This window comes from Artemia sp. Qi Xiang Cuo, chromosome 14 (assembly GCF_049724085.1).
Source record: "Artemia sp. Qi Xiang Cuo chromosome 14, ASM4972408v1, whole genome shotgun sequence".
In the NCBI taxonomy this organism is placed as follows: Eukaryota; Metazoa; Arthropoda; class Branchiopoda; order Anostraca; family Artemiidae; genus Artemia; species Artemia sp. Qi Xiang Cuo.
The window spans coordinates 57,684,534-57,706,927 of record NC_142807.1 but is presented as its reverse complement, the minus strand read 5'-3'; the positions used below and the strand labels follow the sequence as shown (position 1 = coordinate 57,706,927).

At 35.1% G+C, this 22,394-nt stretch overlaps 1 protein-coding gene across 1 annotated transcript in view; it reads left to right on the top strand.

Annotated features, from left to right (window-relative positions):
- Window positions 1–22,394, top strand: part of LOC148944688 (protein SSUH2 homolog) — a 265,586-nt gene that overhangs the window by 195,311 nt on the left and 47,881 nt on the right. The window contains exon 5 of the mRNA XM_089100140.1: window positions 21,639–21,838. Within this exon, the coding sequence (XP_088956266.1) occupies window positions 21,639–21,838 (200 nt within the window). The remainder of the gene's footprint in view (window positions 1–21,638; window positions 21,839–22,394) is intronic.

The window sequence follows — 22,394 nt, the reverse complement described above, 5'->3', positions numbered from 1 at the left end:
TACCTTGGAGGCTGGCGAACTAGTTACCTATTATTGGACTAGACTCAGACATATAAGAGAAACGAACACTTATAAAAAGACAATAGATTTATTAAACTTACATGCTTAGTTGTACAGCAGTGGGTAACTTCAGATACAATAATTGGCGACAGAGATTATGTGCGGTAATAACTCTTTTAGATCCAACTTCACATTCAAATTAAAAAACACATGTTCAACACATAACCAAGCGGTTCTTTATTCAGGAGATAGAGTGACTGCCTGCCAGTGTCTCACTTGACCGACTAACACTGCAACTAGTAAACGACGAAAAATTACGTATTGTGTAAGAGTGGTGAGATCACCCGGTGAGGATCTGGTGAACTTCATTGAAAAAACAGTGAGTAGCACTTTTCTTATTTCTCACTGTCTTAGCGAAATCCAAAGAATGCAATTTTTTGTCTTTTCCGATTCAGGACTTTGTCCTTTTTGAAACTAGATTTATCTTAATTCTAGAGTCCGAACTAAAGAAAGAACTTGGTTTTTTTATTTCAAGTACATCGTTTTTTAATCACGGTACATATCACACAGCCCTTTAAATAATTACTCCCCTACATTAGTTACTGCCCATCAGGAGTTTTAAAATTTTTCAATTATTTTTCTTATTTTATTATACATCCCTATCTAAAATTCATCTACCGGACTAATATTATTTTTGGTTATTGGTTAGCTACTATACTAAAGATTTTTTTTTTTTTTTTTTATATATCTAAAACTTATTACTTTTACTTTTCCAATAAGGTTGGGACTATTCTACTTTTACGTTAGTTGTCTTTTTTTTTTTGATTTTGATTTCTATATGACGTAATAAGTACTAAATAAAAAACGTTAAATTAATAAAAAAATAATATTAAACATAATTATAATTGTGGCACACACATGAATGATTTACAACATACAATATTTGGTTTAACATATTCACAGATGACATTAAAACACTTCCACCATTGAAATTAAATTTGAATTGTCAAAGTTATTAGGAAGTAACACATGTAGCCTCACATCTATTCATCACCTTTCGTGTCCTTAGTGTACTACACCCTTCTGTTGTAAATTACTGTCCTTCACTCCTTTTGTCCTGGCATAAATTTCGAAGCACTTACGTTATGGTTTCTTCATGGAACAGTTCTAGTCTAGTTGTCTTTACACGGTAGGTTTTTCCTAATAGTCAACTGGGAAATGACCGTTAAATATCGTTCAAATGGTCAACTGGGAAATGATTCTTCCCACTACAGGTGTTGGTGTTTTTCTTCTCAGCATATCATTTTTAGGATTTTTGAGGCACATAGAGAATGTATTCTCGCGTAAAATTGTTCATTTGTGCCTTTTGAAACGGGTTGTCGTCATATTATAGTGACTCTCTTAACATATTGTCTTTAAATTCAACTTCAAACCTCTTCAACTATCATCTAACTTCAAATATCGTTAAATATCGATTATCTTGTACTGCTCGATGGTGTTCTCAGAGTTAAAGTTCAAATTGTCTTTAATTTCTGCTTCAAATATCCTCAAATGTCTTTAAGTATCATTTAACTTCAAATATCGTCTATCGTGTGCTGATTGATGGAGTTCTCCGAATTAAACTTCAATTTGTCTTTAATTTCTTCTTCAAATATCTTCTAATGTCTTTAAGTATCTTTTAAATTCAAATATAATTTATCTTTTTCTGATAGATGGAGTTCTCAGAATTAAACTTAAAATTTTCTTTAATTTCGTCTTCTAATATCTTCGAATGTCCTTAAGTATCCTTTAACTTTAAATATCGTTTAATATCATTGAACTTCAAATATCATCACTATACTGTCAAATTATTATGGGGTCCGTAGTGAGTATCGACACGATATCTACGTATTTATATCTTGTACTGTCCGAGGGGTTTCTCAGCGTTTATGCTATTATATAGTTCGTTAAAGCACTCGATACTGAGGTTCAAGTATAGTGTTACCTGATACATAATATGGTTCATAGTCTAAGAAACGACGATCGAAGGTAACTGTTGTTTTCGTAGACGACGCTGGTATGAAAGTTGCCTGGAGTTATGGTGAGTACTCTTCGTTTGTTGAGATATGATGAAAATAGATGTTACTGGGTCGTATCTGTACTAGGCAGCTTATTGTAATACTCAATGACCAAAGTGTCCATTTACTTTCCTGTAATAAAAACAACGCGGCAGAATCACATGTTCTTTGAAGTAAATACACATACAATAATTCACGCATTAATTGGGTTATAATTTCTTAGCTATGAGACAGAATTAAATAAATACACTAATATTGGTACTCACAATGAAAATCTAAAACAGAAATTTCTTCAAATTTGTTTTGATAACGAAAATATCGATATTAAATAAACATAATTTACCCTACATTGTTAAGTTTGAGGTCTACTTTTACGATACTTTTCATGCCTGCATTGTTCACGCAAGTCCGTGCTGTTTAAGAAACACATGTTGCAGCGTCATAACCGCACGGTTTTACGCAAACGATACTACACTGGGGGACAAGACATAACAAGGACTAGTGGAGACCTCTATCCCCACTAGTTTTCCGATGTCGTCCCTATTTCTTGGCTTAGACGTTCTTATGGGGTTCCGTGTTTATTCTCAGCATTTCAGCTGGGTCTACGTGTTCCTCTTTTGGTTTCCGTAATTACAAGTCCACATTGGTGCATAGTATTCGCCTTTCGAATATGGTCATTAGACGCAGGATTTTAACGCTTGCCTCCGTAGATTTCAGTTGATTCTTGGCAAAAAATATAAGCGTAATGAAGAACTGACGTCAATATCTTTTTAGAAGGCAATTGTTAGAGCAAATCCTTCAGAACTGAATAGATAAATATTATATTAAAGTCTTATTAGAATCCGTTAAGTGAGAAACACCTTCACAGTAATAGGGAATTCCTTGTGGGTTTTACTTAGTCGCCATTGGACATACACAGGGTTTCAATCCATATATCTTAACTGATCAAATGGTTTTAAAATTTTAAGTATTATTATTGAGATATAATTTCAAATCAGCCGTGAAATTCTACATATAAACGTACCAATAGGTTGTTTGGTTATAGTTACCAATAGTTTGCTATTGGTATATATATTACTCGAGTGAGAAACATTATATTCCTCGAGTAAGAAATACACTAATAATAGATCGTGAATCACGTAATTACACGGGTAGTCAAAAAATACTTATACTAGGAAATAATATAGAAGATTTCGTATAATTATACGCTTCTTTAATGATAATTTCTTTTTTTTTTTGATAAAATACATATTCGTTAGGATATGGGTAGATTTTTCATGGAAAATACGAGGGATACCTGAATCAGTATAGGTAATGTATAAAGTGACTGATTTGCAAAAATATTTAACAAAAATTATAGCACAAGATATATCATGTATAAACCAATGAGATTAAAGAACATTTTTGTCACAGAACTATACAACAGTGATCTCTCTTTTATTGAATACGTCATAGATATAAACTAATGAAATTAAATTTTTTTCGCCAAGGAGCTAAATACGTAAATGCATTTGTTTCTATATGAAAGTAATTTTTAACACAGCTGGAGGACAGCAAACGTAAGAGATATAATATAATTAAATGAAAACGCTTTTTTTTTTCTCGGAGCTATAAGAAAGTAAACTCTCTGTTTCTCTTACAAAGCATTCTGATTCAAAAACGAAAACTTGAATAGCTAACAGAAGTTTAAATTCAACCTTTAATTATTGTTTTGACTGGCCCTGATTGGCATAAAAATACTAATTTCTTACACTTGAAGGACTGAGAAATATACCTTCTTACGTTCATTTACAAAAAAAAAAAATACAAAACAATGATGGGTCTTGAGTTCCTACCCAGGCGTCCCATAATACGTGGTCCAACGCCAGTTGTCGTCCTCAATAGACCACGAGCTTTCTACCTAGGTTTATTTTCTGTTCCAACCTTTCTATTATCCTTTGAAAGGTCATAGAAATAACACTAACAAAAATAAGACATCCAAAACTTAATCAAATCCTAAGTTGGTTAACTCTAAATTCACGCTGTTAAATTTATTATGGTGTTACATTTATTATCTTTGAGATTTGTCTTTACGTTAAACAGGGATATTTCCAACTGTCAGCTTTTTAACAGTTCTACCTGACTGTGTCGTGATTTTCTCCGGGGGGTGTTGTTGTTTTTTCTTTTTCGGGTTTTCTATAGAAATAATGTAAAATTTTTTTTTTCGTTTTTTAAAAAATTATTGCCCGTTTAATTTCGTTTTTTTACCGTGTGCGGCTGCTGAGGTCTGCCTAGATTTCCCTATTTCTTTAGCTACTATTTGGTCTGATTCACCATCAGACTCTTCTGAACTGGTTGCCGACGAATCTGGATTGGAACTTTTAGAGGTGGCACTTTTTGTAGTATCACCTGCCATTCCTTCGTAAATTTCTGCTCCTCTGGAAGTAGAAGGTTTATTCTCTAAGTTCTCGCCTTGAGTTCTCAACTCGGGGGATTTGAAAGATTCTTGCGAGTTTTGGGGGGAATCAATAGTTTTTGCGGGGTTCCTCCAGTGTTTGAAGGCCATGTCTTCAGGGGGATGGGGCATTCTTTGAAGTAGGGATTCCCTCCGGGAAGACCACGTCCAGTCGTGTTTAGGTTTGAACTTGGACCCCGTTATATCATGATATTGACCTTGCTGGTCATCCCTTGGAGTTTTAGTACCGGGCAAGGTACTTTGACTCGTTTTTAGGGGAAAATTTATTAAATCCATAGCTTCTCGCAGGTTTGTTTTAGTTAAATCTTTGGGAGGAGTTTTCTTTTCAGTAATACCGGGGGTTTCTACAGCTCTGTTTAATTCTTCCTGTAAGGACAGGGGCCTTTCTATTGGTGTTGCAGGGGAAAATATATCGTCTGGAAATCTTGTGGGGGGACATGGGGTCGAGATTCTATCTGGGAAAAAATGGGTTTTTGGAGATATTGTATAATCCAAATCTCCCGCGCTAGCCAATGAATAACTTTTTTGACTTTTTGGCGTATTTATTTCATGAAAAAATCCTGGTATTAGGGATTTTTTCTTAGGAACAACTAGATTTTCCATTGCTAAAAATTGTTCAAAGTTTTGTTCATCGCTGTCGTTTTCAAAATAATCTTGTTTGAAATTAAAGGGTTTTAGCTCTGCCAATCTTGGCCTAGGGGGCTCATTTTCCGAATGACGGGGCGTCATTTTCCGAATCTGACGAATCAGTCGAAGAGGGATGGGATTCCCATCTCTCTGGAAATTTGGCTGTTTTTATTCGGCTAACATGCGCCTTGTAAGTTTTTCAGCTATCGGGGTTTTCCATTTTAAATGTATATTCATTATCGTACTTTTTGACTATTCTGTACGGCCTAGAATATTTGTTGGAAAGTTTTTTTCCTTCAGTTTTTGCCTCGTTCTTTAGGTAAACGGAGTCTCCTACTTTGAAATCTATAGCCCCCTTAACTTTGGGTTGGTTTCTTAGCTCTTGGTTTATTTTACTTTTTTCAAATTCTTGACTAACTTTTTTATAAGTTTTCTTCATCCTATTTATGAATTCTTTTTTATAATCTTATGAGTCGTTATAATAATTCCGGGATTCAATAATCTAATCGTAAGGAATTATAAAAAATCGACCAAAAAGTAAATAAAAAGGATTTTCTATGGTTGTTTAGGAATAAGCAGTGTTGATTACGTTGGTTAAATAAGGTAAGAATTTATCCCAGTCGATCCTGTTGTCTTTAGTATAAATACATAGAAAGTTAGAAAATCTTTTATGTCTGTTTTATATTTTTCCAATGGCGTGTGGATGGTACGGCGCTGTAACCAATTTATATATATTCAGGAAACTCATTAAATCTTTTGTTAATTTTGCAACACAATTGATCCCGTTGTCGCTCAAAATTTTAATAGGAATGCCAAATTGTAAAAATAATTTTGCTAATGCCTTACTTGTGGCATAATCACCTTGATTTTTTAATGCTTTTGCAAAAGTAAATACGGAAAAATTATCTACAACCGAAAGAATACCTGTATGGCCTCTGCTAGAAACAGGTAAGCCTCCATTTGTCCCGTACAGGTCAAATGAGATGATATCGAATGGGTACTTTGCCACTGGGACCCGTCCCATTGGAGGATTTGGATAAGCTGGGGGGATTTTTCTTAGATTACATGCTTCGCATGTACTTACAAATTCTTTAATTTTTGTCAGTGCCGATTATACGTAAAAGTATTGTTTTAACTTATTGAACATTTTCATAACTCCTGAATGTCCACCTGTGTCCGAATGAAAATATTCAAATACAGGCCCAATCAAGCCTTGTGGTAATACAGGTATTATCGAGGTTTGGTTTCTATTTGTCTCAGCAGTCACAATTCTACACAGCATTTCTTCATCAATGTCGTAGTAGAAATTATCTATCTCTTTTCTAAGAGTTTTGAATGTATCCGGTAACGCCTCATCGATCGCAAAATAATCACTTAGTGCTACGTACGTTTCGTCCTTTTTTTGTTGTCTGTGTATACTGTCCAAAGACAAGTGACAATAGTTAAGTTTTGTGGCTTTTACTGGATCTTTTGCTTTGTTTGTATTACCCCAAATTTTGCCTTTATATTTTATATTAGTAAATTCATTCTCTTCAGTTTCCGACGGGTTATTCTCTGGATATCTACTCAAAAAGTCGCAAGCTGCGTTTTGTTTTCCCTTTAAATGTTCAAATTCATAATCTAGGTCTTGGATTTTCATGATCCATCTAGCTAGAATGCCCGTGGGGTTTTTAAATGTGTGCAGGTACTGCAAGCTTTTATGGTCTGATCATAATATAATTTTTTTACCGATTAAATAATGTCTAAACTTGTCCAAGTGGTAGATAATAGATAGTAATTCTAAGTTTGTGGCGGAATAACTGATTTCGCCTTTTGACAAAGTTTTACTCGAATAGCATATAACTTTTTCTATTTGTTTAGGTGTTCCCTGTAGAGGGTTAGGGTTTTCTACTGGTATTGTTTGCGAAAGGATAGCGCCTATGCCCTTCGAGCTAGCATCAGTGGTAACGATGAATTTTCCGTTTTCGAAATCAGGGAGTGATAAAAGTGGTTCAGAAGTGAGCGCCTTTTTGAGTTGGTCTAGGGAAGTTTGAGCTTCCTGGGACCAGGTAACATTATGGGAGTTTCCTTTGGTTAATTCCGTGAGGGGTTTCGCAATTTGGGAATAATTGCGTACACATTTTCTAAAGTAGCCAGTAAGTCCTAAAATTCCCCTTAATTCTTTCATAGTTCTGGGGGGCTTGAGGTTTTCAACACATTTTATTTTATCAGGGTCTGGGGATATCTCTCCCTGTGTTACTACTATTCCTATAAATTTAATGTTGGATTGAAATAAGTTTACTTTCTCAGGCCGGCATTTTAAATTGCCTTGCCTGAACTTCTCGAACACCTTAGCTAAAGTTGCCAAGTGCTGCTCAGTGTTTTCCCCCACGCATATAATATCATCAACGAAATGAATTATATTCTTTAATCCTCTTAAAAGGTGCAATAGGGGTCTACATAACGCGCTTGAACTTGTTTTTAGCCCAAATGGTGCCCTCAAGTATTCATAATATCCATATTAGATGCTGAAAATGCAGTCTTATGGACATCCTTTTCGGCTATTTTCACTTGGTGGTAGCCTTGGGTAAGGTCCAAAGAAGTAAACATTTTGTTTTTGCTTGAAATTGATTCAAGAATTTCGTCTATTCTTGGTAGAGGAAATTTATCGCTAACTACTTGTTTGTTGAGAGCCCTATAATCTATCACGAGTCTAAAATCTCCCTTCTTTTTTGGCACTAATATTATTGTTGCACTATACGGAATTATACTTGGGAGTATAATCTCGGTCCTTTCTAAGTCATGGATTTTATTTTTTAACCACTCTTTGTGCTTATATGGCACGCGATATGGCTGTTTTGCTACGTGATTACCAGTCGTCAAAAATTAATTCTGGTAAAATTGGATAATACCGATGTCATTTTAAGATTCAGAAAATAAAAACTTAAAAATACATAATAATTAGCAAAATTTTTTCTTAAGTTCCATATACGTAATATGATCCATTTTAAATTTGTTTAAAAATTGCGATTTGGTCAAAGGATATTCGTTATTTGAAGTTTTAATACCGCTAACTAGTTTTCTTTTAGAATTTTCACATGTATTTAAATCATTTTCCGTTAAAACCTGGATTTGGACTAAAAACGTCCCCTTTTTAATTGTAATTGTATTGTTTTCATGGTTATTGGTTACCCAAATAAAACCTTCTCCTTTGTCATAATATATAATCTGTTCCTCGCATAACAGATTTTCGGGTATTTCAGACGGTGTCGCAAACCATATTTCTGATTTGCTAATTACTGGCTCGATCATTTGGGATATTTGAATTTTTTGCATCGTTTGGTGAGGAGTTTTTGTTTTCATTGTCGCAAATCCTTAATAAGTCTCTTTATTTTCATTGTTTATTAGATTCATACTGGCGCTATGCTGTGCCATTGCGGCATCTTGTGGCGTCACGTTGGGTTTTACTATGTTTTTCCACAATTCTACTATTTTCTTAATTTCATTTGACCTGTACTGTCGCATATCTCCTATTTTTGTTTTCGCAGATTCAGTATTGTTATTATTTAATTTTACTTCATTTCTGCTATATTTCTCAGGATAATTGAATAAATTTCCAATTAAGCCATGTCTTTGAGAGACATGAGGTTCCAAATACTTCGACAGTATACCATTAGAAATTTTGTTTACTGTTATGTTATCTTCGTAACCTCTGTTACGATTTCATAAGGTAGAAATTTTTTCCCCCACCTTAGCTGGGTATACCAACTTCTCGTTGGCTACGTCTAATAGTATTCTATTATACCTTAGCAAATTTGCCCCTATAAGAGCGTCACATGGGAGGTTATTTCATATAATAAAAATTGTATTTACTGTTCTAGTTTATCTGCTGACTTTTAGACACATTTACCATTGCTCATTTAATTTATTTACGGTAACACTTGATATAGTTTGATTTTTATTGTTCTATAGTATCCTAATGTGAAGATGCCTCGTGTTAAATACTAAAGACTTTATTATATTTACTGTGGAACCACTGTCAACTAAGGCCGTAAAGTAAACGTTTTCTACAAAAAAATCATTAAATATGGGTAACTTGTTAATAATATCACTACAAGAAGGCACTAGTATTGTTTTGGACCTATTAATCCCTGGCACCCTCGGGGTCCAACTTCTGTTTCTGAGGGGCCTTAAAAGTTTCCCTGAGAATTTATTTCATTTCTCAGTGCCTGTAATAGATATTTAGACGTATTAGGTTCCGTAGGCATATTTAAATGATTTTTGTCTGCCTGTCTTCGCCCGGTATTATTATGGTAGAGTGGATGTCTCGTGTCAGTGCCATTTTCTGTAGCTGTTTGCCAGCGCTGTTGGCTTGTAAAACTTTCATTTCTCATTGGCAAATTTTCATTATTTGTGTAGTGTATTCTCGCCTTTTATTGGCTTTGGCGGGTATTTTGGTTTTCAAACCGGTAATTAATTTGCCTCTTGGGAAAAGGGTTGTCCAGATTTTGTTGGTGTGCATTATAAGGTACTGGTTATCACAATCCCCCCTGGCTATAGTCTATTGCACGACCGGTGCTAAAATTTGTTCTTCTGAACAAATGGTTACCGTAATTTTGCGTATTACCGACAGCATTTCTTGGTATGGGATTGGTGACGTAGTGGCAATCTCTTGCTATGTGGCCGACACGATTGCAGTTATAGCACCTTATTATTGTAGGGTTAATGGGCTGAAAATGTACTGTTTTCTGCCTAGCGGGTTCTGGTGTTTTGTTTCTTTGTGTTACTGGGGAGTTATCCCTTGAAAATAAATTGGGGGATGTCTGATCGCCCATGAAAATTAGGTTTGCGGTTGAGTCGCCTAGGCTGTTTATTTTTGCATTACTATGATTTGCAACCATTTTATCAACTTCAATTAGTCGTTCTACCTCTTGGACTGCAAGGTCCAACGTCTGAATATTTTTGGATATTACTACTCTATATAGTTTTGGGGGTAGCCCTTGCAAAAAGGTATTTAGTATGACTTTTTCATACAGTTGCCCAGAACCACTTCCGTATATTGCTTCTACGTAAAAGCATTTATTATCAAGGTATTCCCTTAAATATTGTGAAAAAACAAAGTTCACAAATCCATGTATTTTTTTATTTCTTGACCTGGATTCTATAAATATCTCTTTGAATGCTTTTAATAAGTCATCAACAGTCTTTATTGGCAAGTTGGCGTTACTTCCTATGGTATGCTCGACTTGTTTTAGAAAGGTTAAGGCCTGGACTCTTAATCGTAGTAGGAGCATGTCTTTTAACGCTCCAACATCTGTTTTTGTTAATTGTACAAACTGGGTCAATTGGATACTAAATTCGACAATATCTGATTGAACAGTGTATTCCGGTATAGATTTCGCACTCTCTATATTTTTTGCGACTAAATTTTGCACTAATAGTAATTAATTTAGATCGTCCATTTTTTCGTTTTTTTTTTTTGCGTTTTTAACAAATTATATTAAAATTTAAATAAACGATTTTTGGGTATGCAAATATATACTATGAGATATAAGGGGTTTCCTAACGTATCCTATCGGGTATATGCCTAATAAATTTTCTTATATGTCTGTATCTTTCCAAAAATTAAATTTGAATTACAAAGTTTAAACATCCTAACTAGTTCGCAGTTTTCCTCTAATTTTCGACACGCGCCAATTGTACCATTGAAGAATTGATGTAGTAATAGAAGGGGTTTGCTCGTGGCGATAGAGATTTCTCCTATAGTGCCACTTGGAGATCAGATTCCTTTGGGAGCATTTACCATGGGGACTGGCGAACTAGTTACCCATTATTGGACTAGACTCAGACATATAAGAGAAACAAACACTTATAAAAAGGCAATAGGTTTATTGGACTTACATGCTTAGTTGTACAGCAATGGGTCACATCAAAGACAATGAATGGTGACCGAGATTATTTGCGGTACGAGCTCTTTTAGATCCAACTTAACATATAAAATTAAAAAACACATTTACCCCACTCCCAAACGCAGTTCTTTCGTCCTGCGCTCTAGGGACTGTCTGCCATTGGCTCACGGGCCCCAAGGACGCGAACCCTCGTCCAATAATACGTCTTAAATATTTTTGATGATTTAGGCGTTCACACGGTTCTTATCGTTTAAACTTCCTTAAAAATATTGTGCGTAGCACTTTTCTTATTGCTCACTGTCTTAGCGAAATCCAAAGACTGCAGTTTCTTGTTTTCGCTGATTAAGGACTTTTTCATTTTTGAAACTAGATTTAGCTTAATTATAGGAGTCCGAATTAAAGAAGGAACTTTATTTTGGTATTTCAAGTATATCGTGTTTTACTCCCGGTACATAAGTATATTGGTAAATAAACAATTGCAATAACCCATTAACTACAATTGTTGCGCCCATAGATACTTTCAAGAATTCCAATCCATAAGACTATGGTAAAAAGTTAAAAACCGGGAAGCCTCCCTCATCTACGGATTAGTTTATTCTTGCTTAAAGTTTTAATCTGACTCTTCACTTTCATTTGGAAAACTTGTTTTTTATTATTTAATTCCAAATGGGAACGAACAATTGCTATCACGTGGACTTCTACTTTTTTAAGTTTCCAATTATTGTCTTAATGCATTCTTGAAAAGACCATTGTCGATCTAGATAAAATTATAAGTTCATGGGACAGAATTTAGACAAAGAGATCTAAAAATAAGGGGCTATAAGAAAATATATCCCCGCAAGCAAGAATTAAAGGGGACGTATGTCATGCAAGCAAAAACTTCTATGTCAAGACTAATAAAAGGAATAAAGGGTCGTAGAGGAAACAGAATTTTTAGTGTTTTAAGCACTCCAGGTAAGATTATCTTAAGGAAAAATCTAGCCCGGAATGGCTCTAGAGGGAGTCAAGCTTCATAGTGACAAGGGTTAAAACCAGCGCTGTTGCCGGGGCTCTGTTTCGGAGAAAGTTAAGCCTATTTTAGACAGAGATGAATATCACCAGCACCAATTTTCATTTATTTCTTGCAATGCAGAGGGCAGGGGAGAGAGTTGACACCCTGGACCCCTTCAAATTTAGTCACATCCCCGGATTCTTAACTAAGGTAAAATGACTTTTGCAAAACAATGTCCCAGTATTGAATCTTATTACCTAGTTTTTAACATTTGAAAGGGAATCTTCTCTGTCGACCTGTAAGTGTCAGGTAGCAGAATCAAATATGGGTGCTTCCTAGAGTATAAAAGGCAACAGACAGAACCACACAGTTAGGGTGAAACTAGCTGTAGAGGCTGTCAGAAGACAGACATGAAAAATAAAACAAATGGATACTCTCCTCTAGAGATCGGAGGTCAACGGACCCTGATTGTACGCTGGAGAAATGCCTACTTCAGGTATGCGCTCGGTAACATAACATGTTTTTTTCAAAGTAGTGATTGGCATGGAATTATCGACAGTCGTAATCATATAGGTAGATTGTGACACTGTAGACAAGCTAATGCGAAATAGGCCCCTGAATAAGTCTTTCAAAGTTAAATATAATTTTGATTAAAACAGACACCACTTTTGTTTGAATAACGGGCACACAGTGTCTCTTTTTTGAGCTTGTACCATCCCTGCTGAAAAGAAAAAAACAATTGTTTCTCCTGAATATTTAAGATTTGGAGCATGTAGAAGATGTCAATATATGCAATATGGCGTTTCAAAATAGGAAAACTAATTAGTTTTACTTACAAGAAGGGTATCGGCTTCTTTCTTTTAATTTCAAAAGATCTCTGTTCTCAATTAATACAATTTATAACTGAATGAATAAATTTTAACTAATTAGAGTCCTCATGAAAATTAGTTTCTATTAATTTATATATTGTGGTCCAAATTGACTTTGAAAGTGTTAGTTACTGTTTAAAGGAGGCTCTTTACTTTGGCTGTTACCAAAAACTGTTTGGTACGTTTAGTATTACTTTTGTTTAGTTTTTTATTATTATAATTGGTGTTATGACTGACCATTACTATCAATTTCATCATCATTACTATCAATATCGTCACTGTTATCTTATCATAGTTGTCCAAACAGTCTTGATAATACCATCAAAAATTTGGCATACGGATTTCAGCACAGTGATTACATTGACAATGTACACTGAACTTAGATGGTGAACAAATAGAATCCTTTTTTTTAATTAAATTTTGGCTTTATCACTTCCATTTTTTATCATATAATGTTATCATTATCCTTATTAAAATATTTGAGTCTTCAGACTGACATCCAAAGATTTTACGTATTTCATCTTGATCGGGCGAAAACAATATTCCTTTTTTCTTTTTTAAGAAAAAACAAGTTTTTTTCTCAACTGAACTTAAGGAGCAATATTAAAACTTAAAACAAACAGAAATTATTAGGTTTATGAGGGGGGTTCCACCTCCTCAATACCTAGTTCGTTACGCTAACGTTTGACTTTTTGTTCAAATTATTTAAGAATTACTCCTGAAACACAAGAGCCGTTTAATTAGAATAATAAGCTTTTTTAAAACTTCCAAGAAAAACTTTAGCGTAAAGAGCGAGGTATTGAGGAGGGAAAGACCCCTCGTATATGTAATAAATTTTGTCCTTTTTAAGTTTTAATGTTGTTTCTTGCTTTCAATTGAGAAAAACTTGTTTTATTTTTTATTTAATTTCTAATCATTTTTTAATAATGCCAGGAAATCCAGCTCCCCTCCATAGACACATTTCCTTCCCCACGAAAAAATCCTCCATGGAAAGACATTCTCACATAAACCCTATCCCTCCAGAAAAATGCCCCCTAAAAATATATGTATGCTTCCCTATAGCCAATAGCCTACTACATGTAAACAATGGGCAAGACTAGTTGCCCTCCAATATTTTTGGTCACTTAAAAGGGGCACTAGATATTTTGGTTTTCAGTTAAATAAGCCCTCTCTCTATCTTTTAGGATCACTAGTTTGATACCATCACCCCTGGGAAAAACATGAAAAAAACGCATCCTGGATCTTGTTTCTGAAAAAAAAAAAATCAAAATTCCACATTCTTTTATATGGGAGCTTGAAACCTCTACAGCAGGTTTCTCTGGTATGCTGAATCTGAAGAATTAATTTTCATTAAGATTACTTGATATTTTAAGGGTGTATCCCCCTTTTTCAAAATTGACCAAATTTCTGAGGCTCGTTTCCTTTGATGGGTAACATTAAATTTTTTAAATTTATATTTTGAATAAGCATCAGAATTACATCCTTTTGATGTATCCGTTGTAATCAAGACTCTGTTTCTTAGAGTTTCTGTTACTATTGAGCCACATCGTTCCTTACATAGTTCGTTACCAGGAGCTGCTGGATTATTGCGCTTCCTGTTTTTTTTTTTTTTTTTTTTTTTTTTTTTTTTTTTTTTTCAGAAACAGAATCACTAATTACTACCAATAATTTAGGAGAAAACTCGTAGTAAATAACGAGGCAGTTTTACACTCTGATAACCCTACAGCAAAAGCCTTTTATGCCCTAATGGATGTTTCCATAGAGACAGTCGTACAATCATATCTATCGCCTGGAAACTTTTGAATGTAACGATACACTAGGGGTGAACAAGGTCTCTTCTTGACACCTGATCCTGCTTCAGTACACTAGCTGATTTTCTTTCTTATGTTTTTTTTTTAATGAGTTTCTATCAAACATACTACGTAGATATTTTCAAAAAGCCCACAGCCTTTCCATGACGTATGAATGCTAGTTCAATAGAGAAAATCCTTTAATTTGACTGGGAAAAACAAAACAAAAAATATGTGTAGATATTTTGGTCACATATTTGACCACTGTGAATGTGATTAAAATATCCAGAGATATTTTTTTTGTGTTTTACTGTCAAGTAAAAGTATTTTCTCTATTGAACTGTTTGTTTGAACTTCTATCCGGGAAAATTAGTTTTTTTTTTTTAATTATTTTTCTTTCGCCTGCAATATATGAGAAATATATACCAGGAGCACAGCTAAGGGGCGTGGGACTCCTCCCCTCAAAGTTACAAAGTTTCAGGGTGCAGCGCCAACATCTTCGAATTTAGCTTCTGTTTTTAGTTTAATTTAGCTTATGTGTCAGCATGTGTCGACACACTGGACGATTCTGTCGGTACATTCTTTATATCCTCCCAGACTCAAAACACAAGCTGCGCCCCTGCTATCTCCTACGATTGAATTAAAATAAAAATTGAAGTTTTTTTCAGATGCTGTTCCTTTGCTCTTTAGTGTTTGATTTGTGCCTGTCTGTGCATCATCTACCAGCAATCTCAAAACGCCAATAAAAGCCACGTTAGCGTTACAAAGTCGTCAGACAGTCGACATCCTAGCAACATTTTGCTCTTTAGGATTTAATTTGTGCCTGTCTATAAATTACATACCAGCAATCCAAAACACCAAAAGTCGCGTTAGCGTTTGGAATCCGCGAGACAGTCGACATAATATCGACCTTTTGTTCTTTAACCTTTGAGTTGTGCCTATCTATGAATCAACTACCATTAATCCCGAAAACGCCAATAAAAGCCTTGTTTGAGTTCAACATTCATTAGTCGATATGTATCAATATTTTGCTCTTTAGCGTTTGATTTGTGCCTGTCCATATATCACATACCATCAATCCAAAATACCAATAAAAGTCGCGTTAGCGTTTTAAAGCCGTGAGACAGTCGACAATTCAATTCAATTTATTCGAATAAAAATAAAATATAACATCAATAAAAATAAAGATCCTAGAAGAGAGCTTGTTAAGGACCAAAAAAAAAAAAAAAAAAAAATTAAAGTGACCCTGACAAAAAAAGGAAGAATAAAACATGGGATATGGGTAATTAAAGTAAATTGGTTAAGAGTTGAAAGATTAAATTGTATTCTCAAGTCTCGTTACTTTTTTGTACAGCGTGCGGAAACTTATGGTTAGCTCCATACTGGAGGGTATTTTGTTCCATAGAATAATAAATTTGTAAATGGGAGATTGCTGGGCAGCACTGGAAACACATTTAGGGATTATAATGGCTCTATTCGATGAACAGAGACAATGGGCTTCCGAATTATTAACATTATAATAGGTTAGTAGTTGAGGAGGAAGATTGTTGTGTAAAGCTGAGTAAGCAAGCTATAAGTTTGATTTTTGTATGATTTGATCCAGTGGAGCTATACCAAAATCTGAGTACAAATCATGGGTTGGATATAGACGGGGAAGCCGAAAAACTGCTTTAATGGCACGTTTTTGGGCAAATTTTAGTTTTTTAGTGAAGGACCGGTCTGTATATCCCCAAACTGATCCGCAATAAGAAAAGTAAGGAAAAATAAAGGAATAATAGAGGGTAACTAGGATGTCAGGAGGAAAAAAATAATTCACACGGTTAATCATAGTTACTTGTCTCAAAATTAGTGCTGTGATGTAAGACATATGATTACAGAATGACAAACATGAGTAAAAAATACACCAAGAAACTCGGCAACCTCCACTTGTGGGAGGATGTCGGAGGAGTACTTGAGACCAAGAGCAGGTTGGATTACGTGTTTGTTGTAGGGGGTTCTGAATAATACTATTTGACCTTTTTGTTGTTAATGGTCATGTTATTCGTAAGGCACCACGCCTGGACTCTGTACAGAAGGACTTGGGCAGAGGTTATTACCGATGGTAAATTGGTGCCAGTGATGAAGAAGTCGCTGTCATCTGCAAATTGTACAGGATACACTGAAGGGCCCAGGTCCATAATAGGATCATTGATATATAGGAGAAATAAAATTTGGCCTAGAACGGAGCCTTGCGGGACACCTCTCCGAACAGATAAGGGCTGAGAACATACTCTACCTAACCTAGCACTCTGTACCATTCCAGATAGATAAGAGTTGAACCTGGAGAGGGGAACATCACGAATACCGTAACTATTTAATTTACTTATTAAAATACTATGATCGACTGTGTCCAAGGCCTTAGAGAAATCGGAAAATAAGCCCAATACAGTTTTTTTAAGGTCGGATTATGAGCGTATGAACTGTGTGGCGTCAATTAGAGCATGAGAAGTTGAAAATTTCGGCCGAAAGCCATAATGGTGAGAAGAAATCAAGGAAACGGAGTGCTGACTGCCGAACAAAAAGGGAGACTGACGTCTGAAGATAATTCTATCGAACTCTTTGGATGTAACTGGAAGAATTGAGATTGGGCGATAACTACCTATCTCAGTTGGATCACCCTTTTTAAGAACTGAAATAACAATAGCTGACTTTAGTAAATCAGGAAAAACTCCGTGGGTTAAAGATAGGTTGGCAATGTTTTTGATGGGCTCGTAAACAAAAGGAGACATGGTCTTCAGGAGCTTATTACTTAATCCAAGACAGTCAGGTGTAAAACTTATAGGGAGAGAACCGATAATTTGAAGTACATCATTGCTATCAGTTGGACAGAGAAACATGGATCTAGAATTGAAGCAAGGGAGTAGAGCGGGAGTCAGTATCAGGAATATTAGAAAAATAATTATTAAATGCATCAGGTGCATGTAAAGGGTCAATTAATCTGCCATTTGTGCCTTTAAGGCGAATAGGCATAGACTTTGATTTTCTGTTTTTTGAGAGTATATCATTAATGGTGGACCAAATCCTCTTCAGGTTTCCTTTGCAATTGTGATTTTTTTTTTAACAATAATTTTTCTTCGCTTCACGGATGAGTTTATTGTATAAGTTTTTATAGTTTTTATAATTTGATAGGTCAATATTACTGCTGGTGTTACAGGTTAACTTGTTAGATTTGTTTTTACGATATGAGGAGACAATGAAGCTATGTGATATCCAGGGGCATATAGCGATAGATTCCCAGGTATGGTTTATGAATAGGAAAAGTTGAATGGATAATCTCACTTCAGTCTGTGTCACTCGCGTGTTTATGAGGAGGTACAGAAGCACCAGTTTTATCATGCACTTAGACATTTATAATGAACCGACTTAGAGTTAGTTCTGACGTTTGGGAATTCCCATTCTCCTTATGGGAATTTCGATAGGGAGTTTCATAATTCCCATTTGGAGTATGGTTTGGATTTTTTTTTCTAGCTTTTCCGTACGGAGGGCTGAAGTGATTGGGAATTTATGGTGGTATTTTATTGTCAGGCATCATAAAACACCCAATTTGATTGCCCTTGCACAAAATTATCAACTTTTGTATGATGCTTAAAGTTCAGACTACAAGAAAATTCAACTTAGCTAAAAAAGCAACTTCCAAGTCTGTATCTTCAGTCATGACTTCTGATGTTTGAATATTTTGCCAATATTTGCAGTTCGAATACGTGTGAACAATCTCCCATTTCTCCCTATAGGAAATCCCATGCGTTTTCTCCAAACGTCTGAACTAACTCTTAGTCGTTGCACAAAACCATTTGTGGCAGAATTTACCTCTTGACAATTTAAAACATCGGACCGGTCCAGTCAGGGGTTCTTATGCAATCGGTAAAATGGGTCACATTCGCAGAGCTGTAATTTCTAGTAAATGTTGGGATATTAATTCTAGAGCGTAGAGTTAATGGTTGCAAAGGTAGTGACAAGTAAATAGGAAAGTGGTCTGACAGATCCGAAAATATTATATTTGAGGACAGGTCATTTCCCAGGGAAGTAGTTACAAAAATGTTGTCAATTAGTGTTGAAGTTGATCTCATAGGATCAACTGTATTGGGAAAAAAAAAAAAATGTGGGTGGAAGACCACTCGCGGTCACTGATTAAAAAAAAGTGTCAGATTCAATATTTTTACCAACATTGAGTAGGTTACAATTAAAGTCCCTAAGAGCTAATGCCTTTTTGTGGGGTAGATTAATAAAATTAGATAAATCATCAGACAGATTACAAAAACACGAGGTCGGAAATGGAGGAGGTTTATAAAACAAGAAAAGTATATTTACATACATACATACATACATGCGTGTATTTAAAAACCAGTGGCCATATACACAAAAACAAACAAACAAAAAACAATAAGGAAAGAACAATAACACTCGAAAAATTTAAACTACAGCTTCTTACATAACAACATAACGCAATAATTAGGTCCCTCGAAGCAGCATATAGGATTTGTGCCTGTGCCTGATTTGTGCCTGTGCCTGATTTGTCCCTGATTTGGATTGATTTGTGCCTGTCTATGAATCACCTACCAGCAATCTCAAAAACGTTAGCATTACAAAGTCATCAGACAGTCGACATCCTTTCAACATTTTGGTCTTTAGTGTTGGATATGTGCCTGTCTATGAATCACCTGCCAGCAGTTTCAAAAACGCCAATAAAAGCCGCGTTAGCATTACAAAGTCGTCAGACAGTCGAGATCCTATCAACATTTTGCTCTTTAGCGTTTGATTTGTGCCTGTCTATGAATCACCTACCAGCAATCTAAAAAACGCAATTAAAAATCGCGTTAGCGTTACTAAGTCGTCACCCAGTTGACAGCCTATCAACATTTTACTCTTTAAAGTTTGATTTGTTCCTGTCTATGATACAACTACCAGCAAATCCAAAAAACGCCAATAAAAGTCACGTTTGAATTAGCATTACAAAGTTGGCAGACAGTCGACATAATATCGATATTCGTTCTTTAACGTTTGATCTGCGGATATGTATGTCGACTAACCGAATAGCCTAACCAAATGTTTTTTGGTGGTTTCAAAAGACGACAAAAAGTCGACACAAGGTCAACTTTTCACAAATCGAACGTGCACCGTACCGAGAAAGAATCAAATATAACGCCAAACCACAATAAAAAGTTTATATTATGTCAACGTTCCGCAAATTGAATGCTGTATCGACAGAGACAAATAAAAGGCAAAATTCTTTCTCGTCTCGACAGAGATGTAAATTTAAACATGGCTTTGTAAACTTGCAATAGAATCTTTATAGCTTTTGCAAAAGATTATTTTTAATAAGATAGTAAAGTGGAACATCAATTAAAAATTTAAATTGGCGGAATAGCGAACAAGGTATGATAGCAGGGAAAAATTAAATAAATCAAGTGAAAACCAAATAGATGCTGGTGTTATACCAACCTATGTTTCTTATGTCATGAAAAATAGGTTTGAAAACGTTTGAAGTTAACTCTATAAATCGAAGACCATAGTTGATGTACCTCTTACCAGATATCACCTTCAAAAGTGGAAATCGAGTTTGGACACAATGAAACACAAAGTAAAAATATTTTCAGTCAAATAAATGCAGGCTTTGGAATATCACTTCTATAGTAAGAACGAGTACTAATTTTATGTTTGCATAGTTCTCATAACAGAGTCTAAGGAGTGCAGAAAGATTACCAAGGGAAAAATTGACACTAGTCTAGAACTAAAAATCATCACTGCCGTCTAGTTTTCGACGACTTTGTCTCTTTTCAGCCTCTCCTAAACCGCTACATACTTGTTTGTGTTTCAAGACATCCTGAAACACAGAGTGAAAAAAAATTTCAAAGAAATAAGTGCAGTTTTTTTATTCTCAATTTTTAGTAGAAATAAAACTTTATGCTTGTGTAGTTCTTAAACAAAGTTCAAAGAGTATAAGAAACTTATCAAATATCAAAGCAAAAATTGGCTCTAGTGTCGAAAAGAAAATCATCAGTGCCATCTAGCGTTTGTCCACTTTGCTCCTTGTTTAGCCCACCTTAGATATCTGCGTACTTGTCTCTGCAGTTGTTTCAAGATGCAGGGTGGGATAAAAAAAAAAAAAAAATCAGAAAGCCAACCCATAGGCTTAATATCAACTAATCTATTTATCCTGTAAAGATTTTTCCAAGCTAACCCAGGTCTACTTTGCGTCGACTGGATTCTGACTTAAAATAATCCTTGAACAATAATTCTGATTAATTATCATTTATAAAGAGATTCCAGGCTTAGTCTCATGAACTTTAGATTAACTATGTAAATTATTATATTATTTTTAACCGCCTACTTTTTAATAAAGTTGCCAGATACTATATTGTCAGTAGTGCTAGCAGTTTTTAATTCCTTTCTTCCAAAGTTAAATCGTCAAACATCTGACTCACAAAATTTCCCATTTTTGGCAAAGTCGTTATATTTCCCAAAATATATTTTTTAAACATTTTAGGCAAAATGGTGCACAGACCATTGGGTTGCTAGGGCTTCTGGTATTGGTACTGAAAACGAGCTAGTGCAATCCTAACTCCTCTTTTACGGTGCTGAAATCTTTTATAGTGTAAGTTTATTTATAACGCTTTAGCGAATTTTTTTTTGTAGGGCATATTCGAAAAGGTTTTGGAAAAATTTTACGGTAGAGAAGGCCATAAAAAAAATTCTTAAACTGCTAGATCAGGTCCTAGAGGGGGATTTATTGTTTGCAATATTTCGAAAATATTTCGAAGCTAGAAAAAAAAAAAATCAAAACACGGTATTGTCCAGGGTTTCTTTTTCTTATTATTATTTTTTTTTACGTCAAATATAGGTAAGAACACATTTTAACACACATAATCTTTGGCTACCATTTTTTCTACCAGCTACAACATCACAACAACCTCTTCTATTACAGACCCGCTGCTTGAGTTGCCATGGTGATGGTTGGCACACAGACACTTCAGGAAATCGGGAGAGATGCTACTTTTGCAATTCTTCCAGTCATGGCCGGGGTAGACAAGACTGTCTAAAATGCAATGCCAAAGGAAGGGTAGCATGCCCCCCATGTGATTCTTACGGACAGATACGCTGTTTCATCAGTTTAACTGTTACTTGGTAAGTGGACTTCCATGTTTCCCTAAAGATATATATCTTTTATAAAATTGATCACCCTCACTTAGCCTGATTTGTTTTCTTTTGGGAACGAAAAAAGAGCTTGTGGCTTGTCGTAGTGCAGTGACAACCTAGAAGACAGAGACACAGTATACACTTTGTTGATGCCACGAGTTTCTCACTTCTCAGTGTATTAAGGACGACATGTGACTTTTATATTTTGTCAAATATTAATGCTCCTCGAAAAGAAAAACAAGATATCTCCTGCTTAGAAGTTTTTCTTTGGAGGATGAAAAATAGTCTTCTAGCCTGTCATAGCTTGCTAAAAGCTTTTATGGGGATAACGAGGTAGTCTACTGTTTATTGGTGTCACAACCATTCCACGTTCAGAACTAGAACGTTTCAGAACGTTCAGAACTCAAAAAGAAAAACAAAATATTTCCTGTATACAAAAACAAGATGTTTCGAGAAAAACTTCTTGAAAGAAGTTTTTCTTTCGGGGATGAAAAATATTCTTCTAGCCTGTCATAGCTTGCTAAAAGTTTTTATGGGGATAACG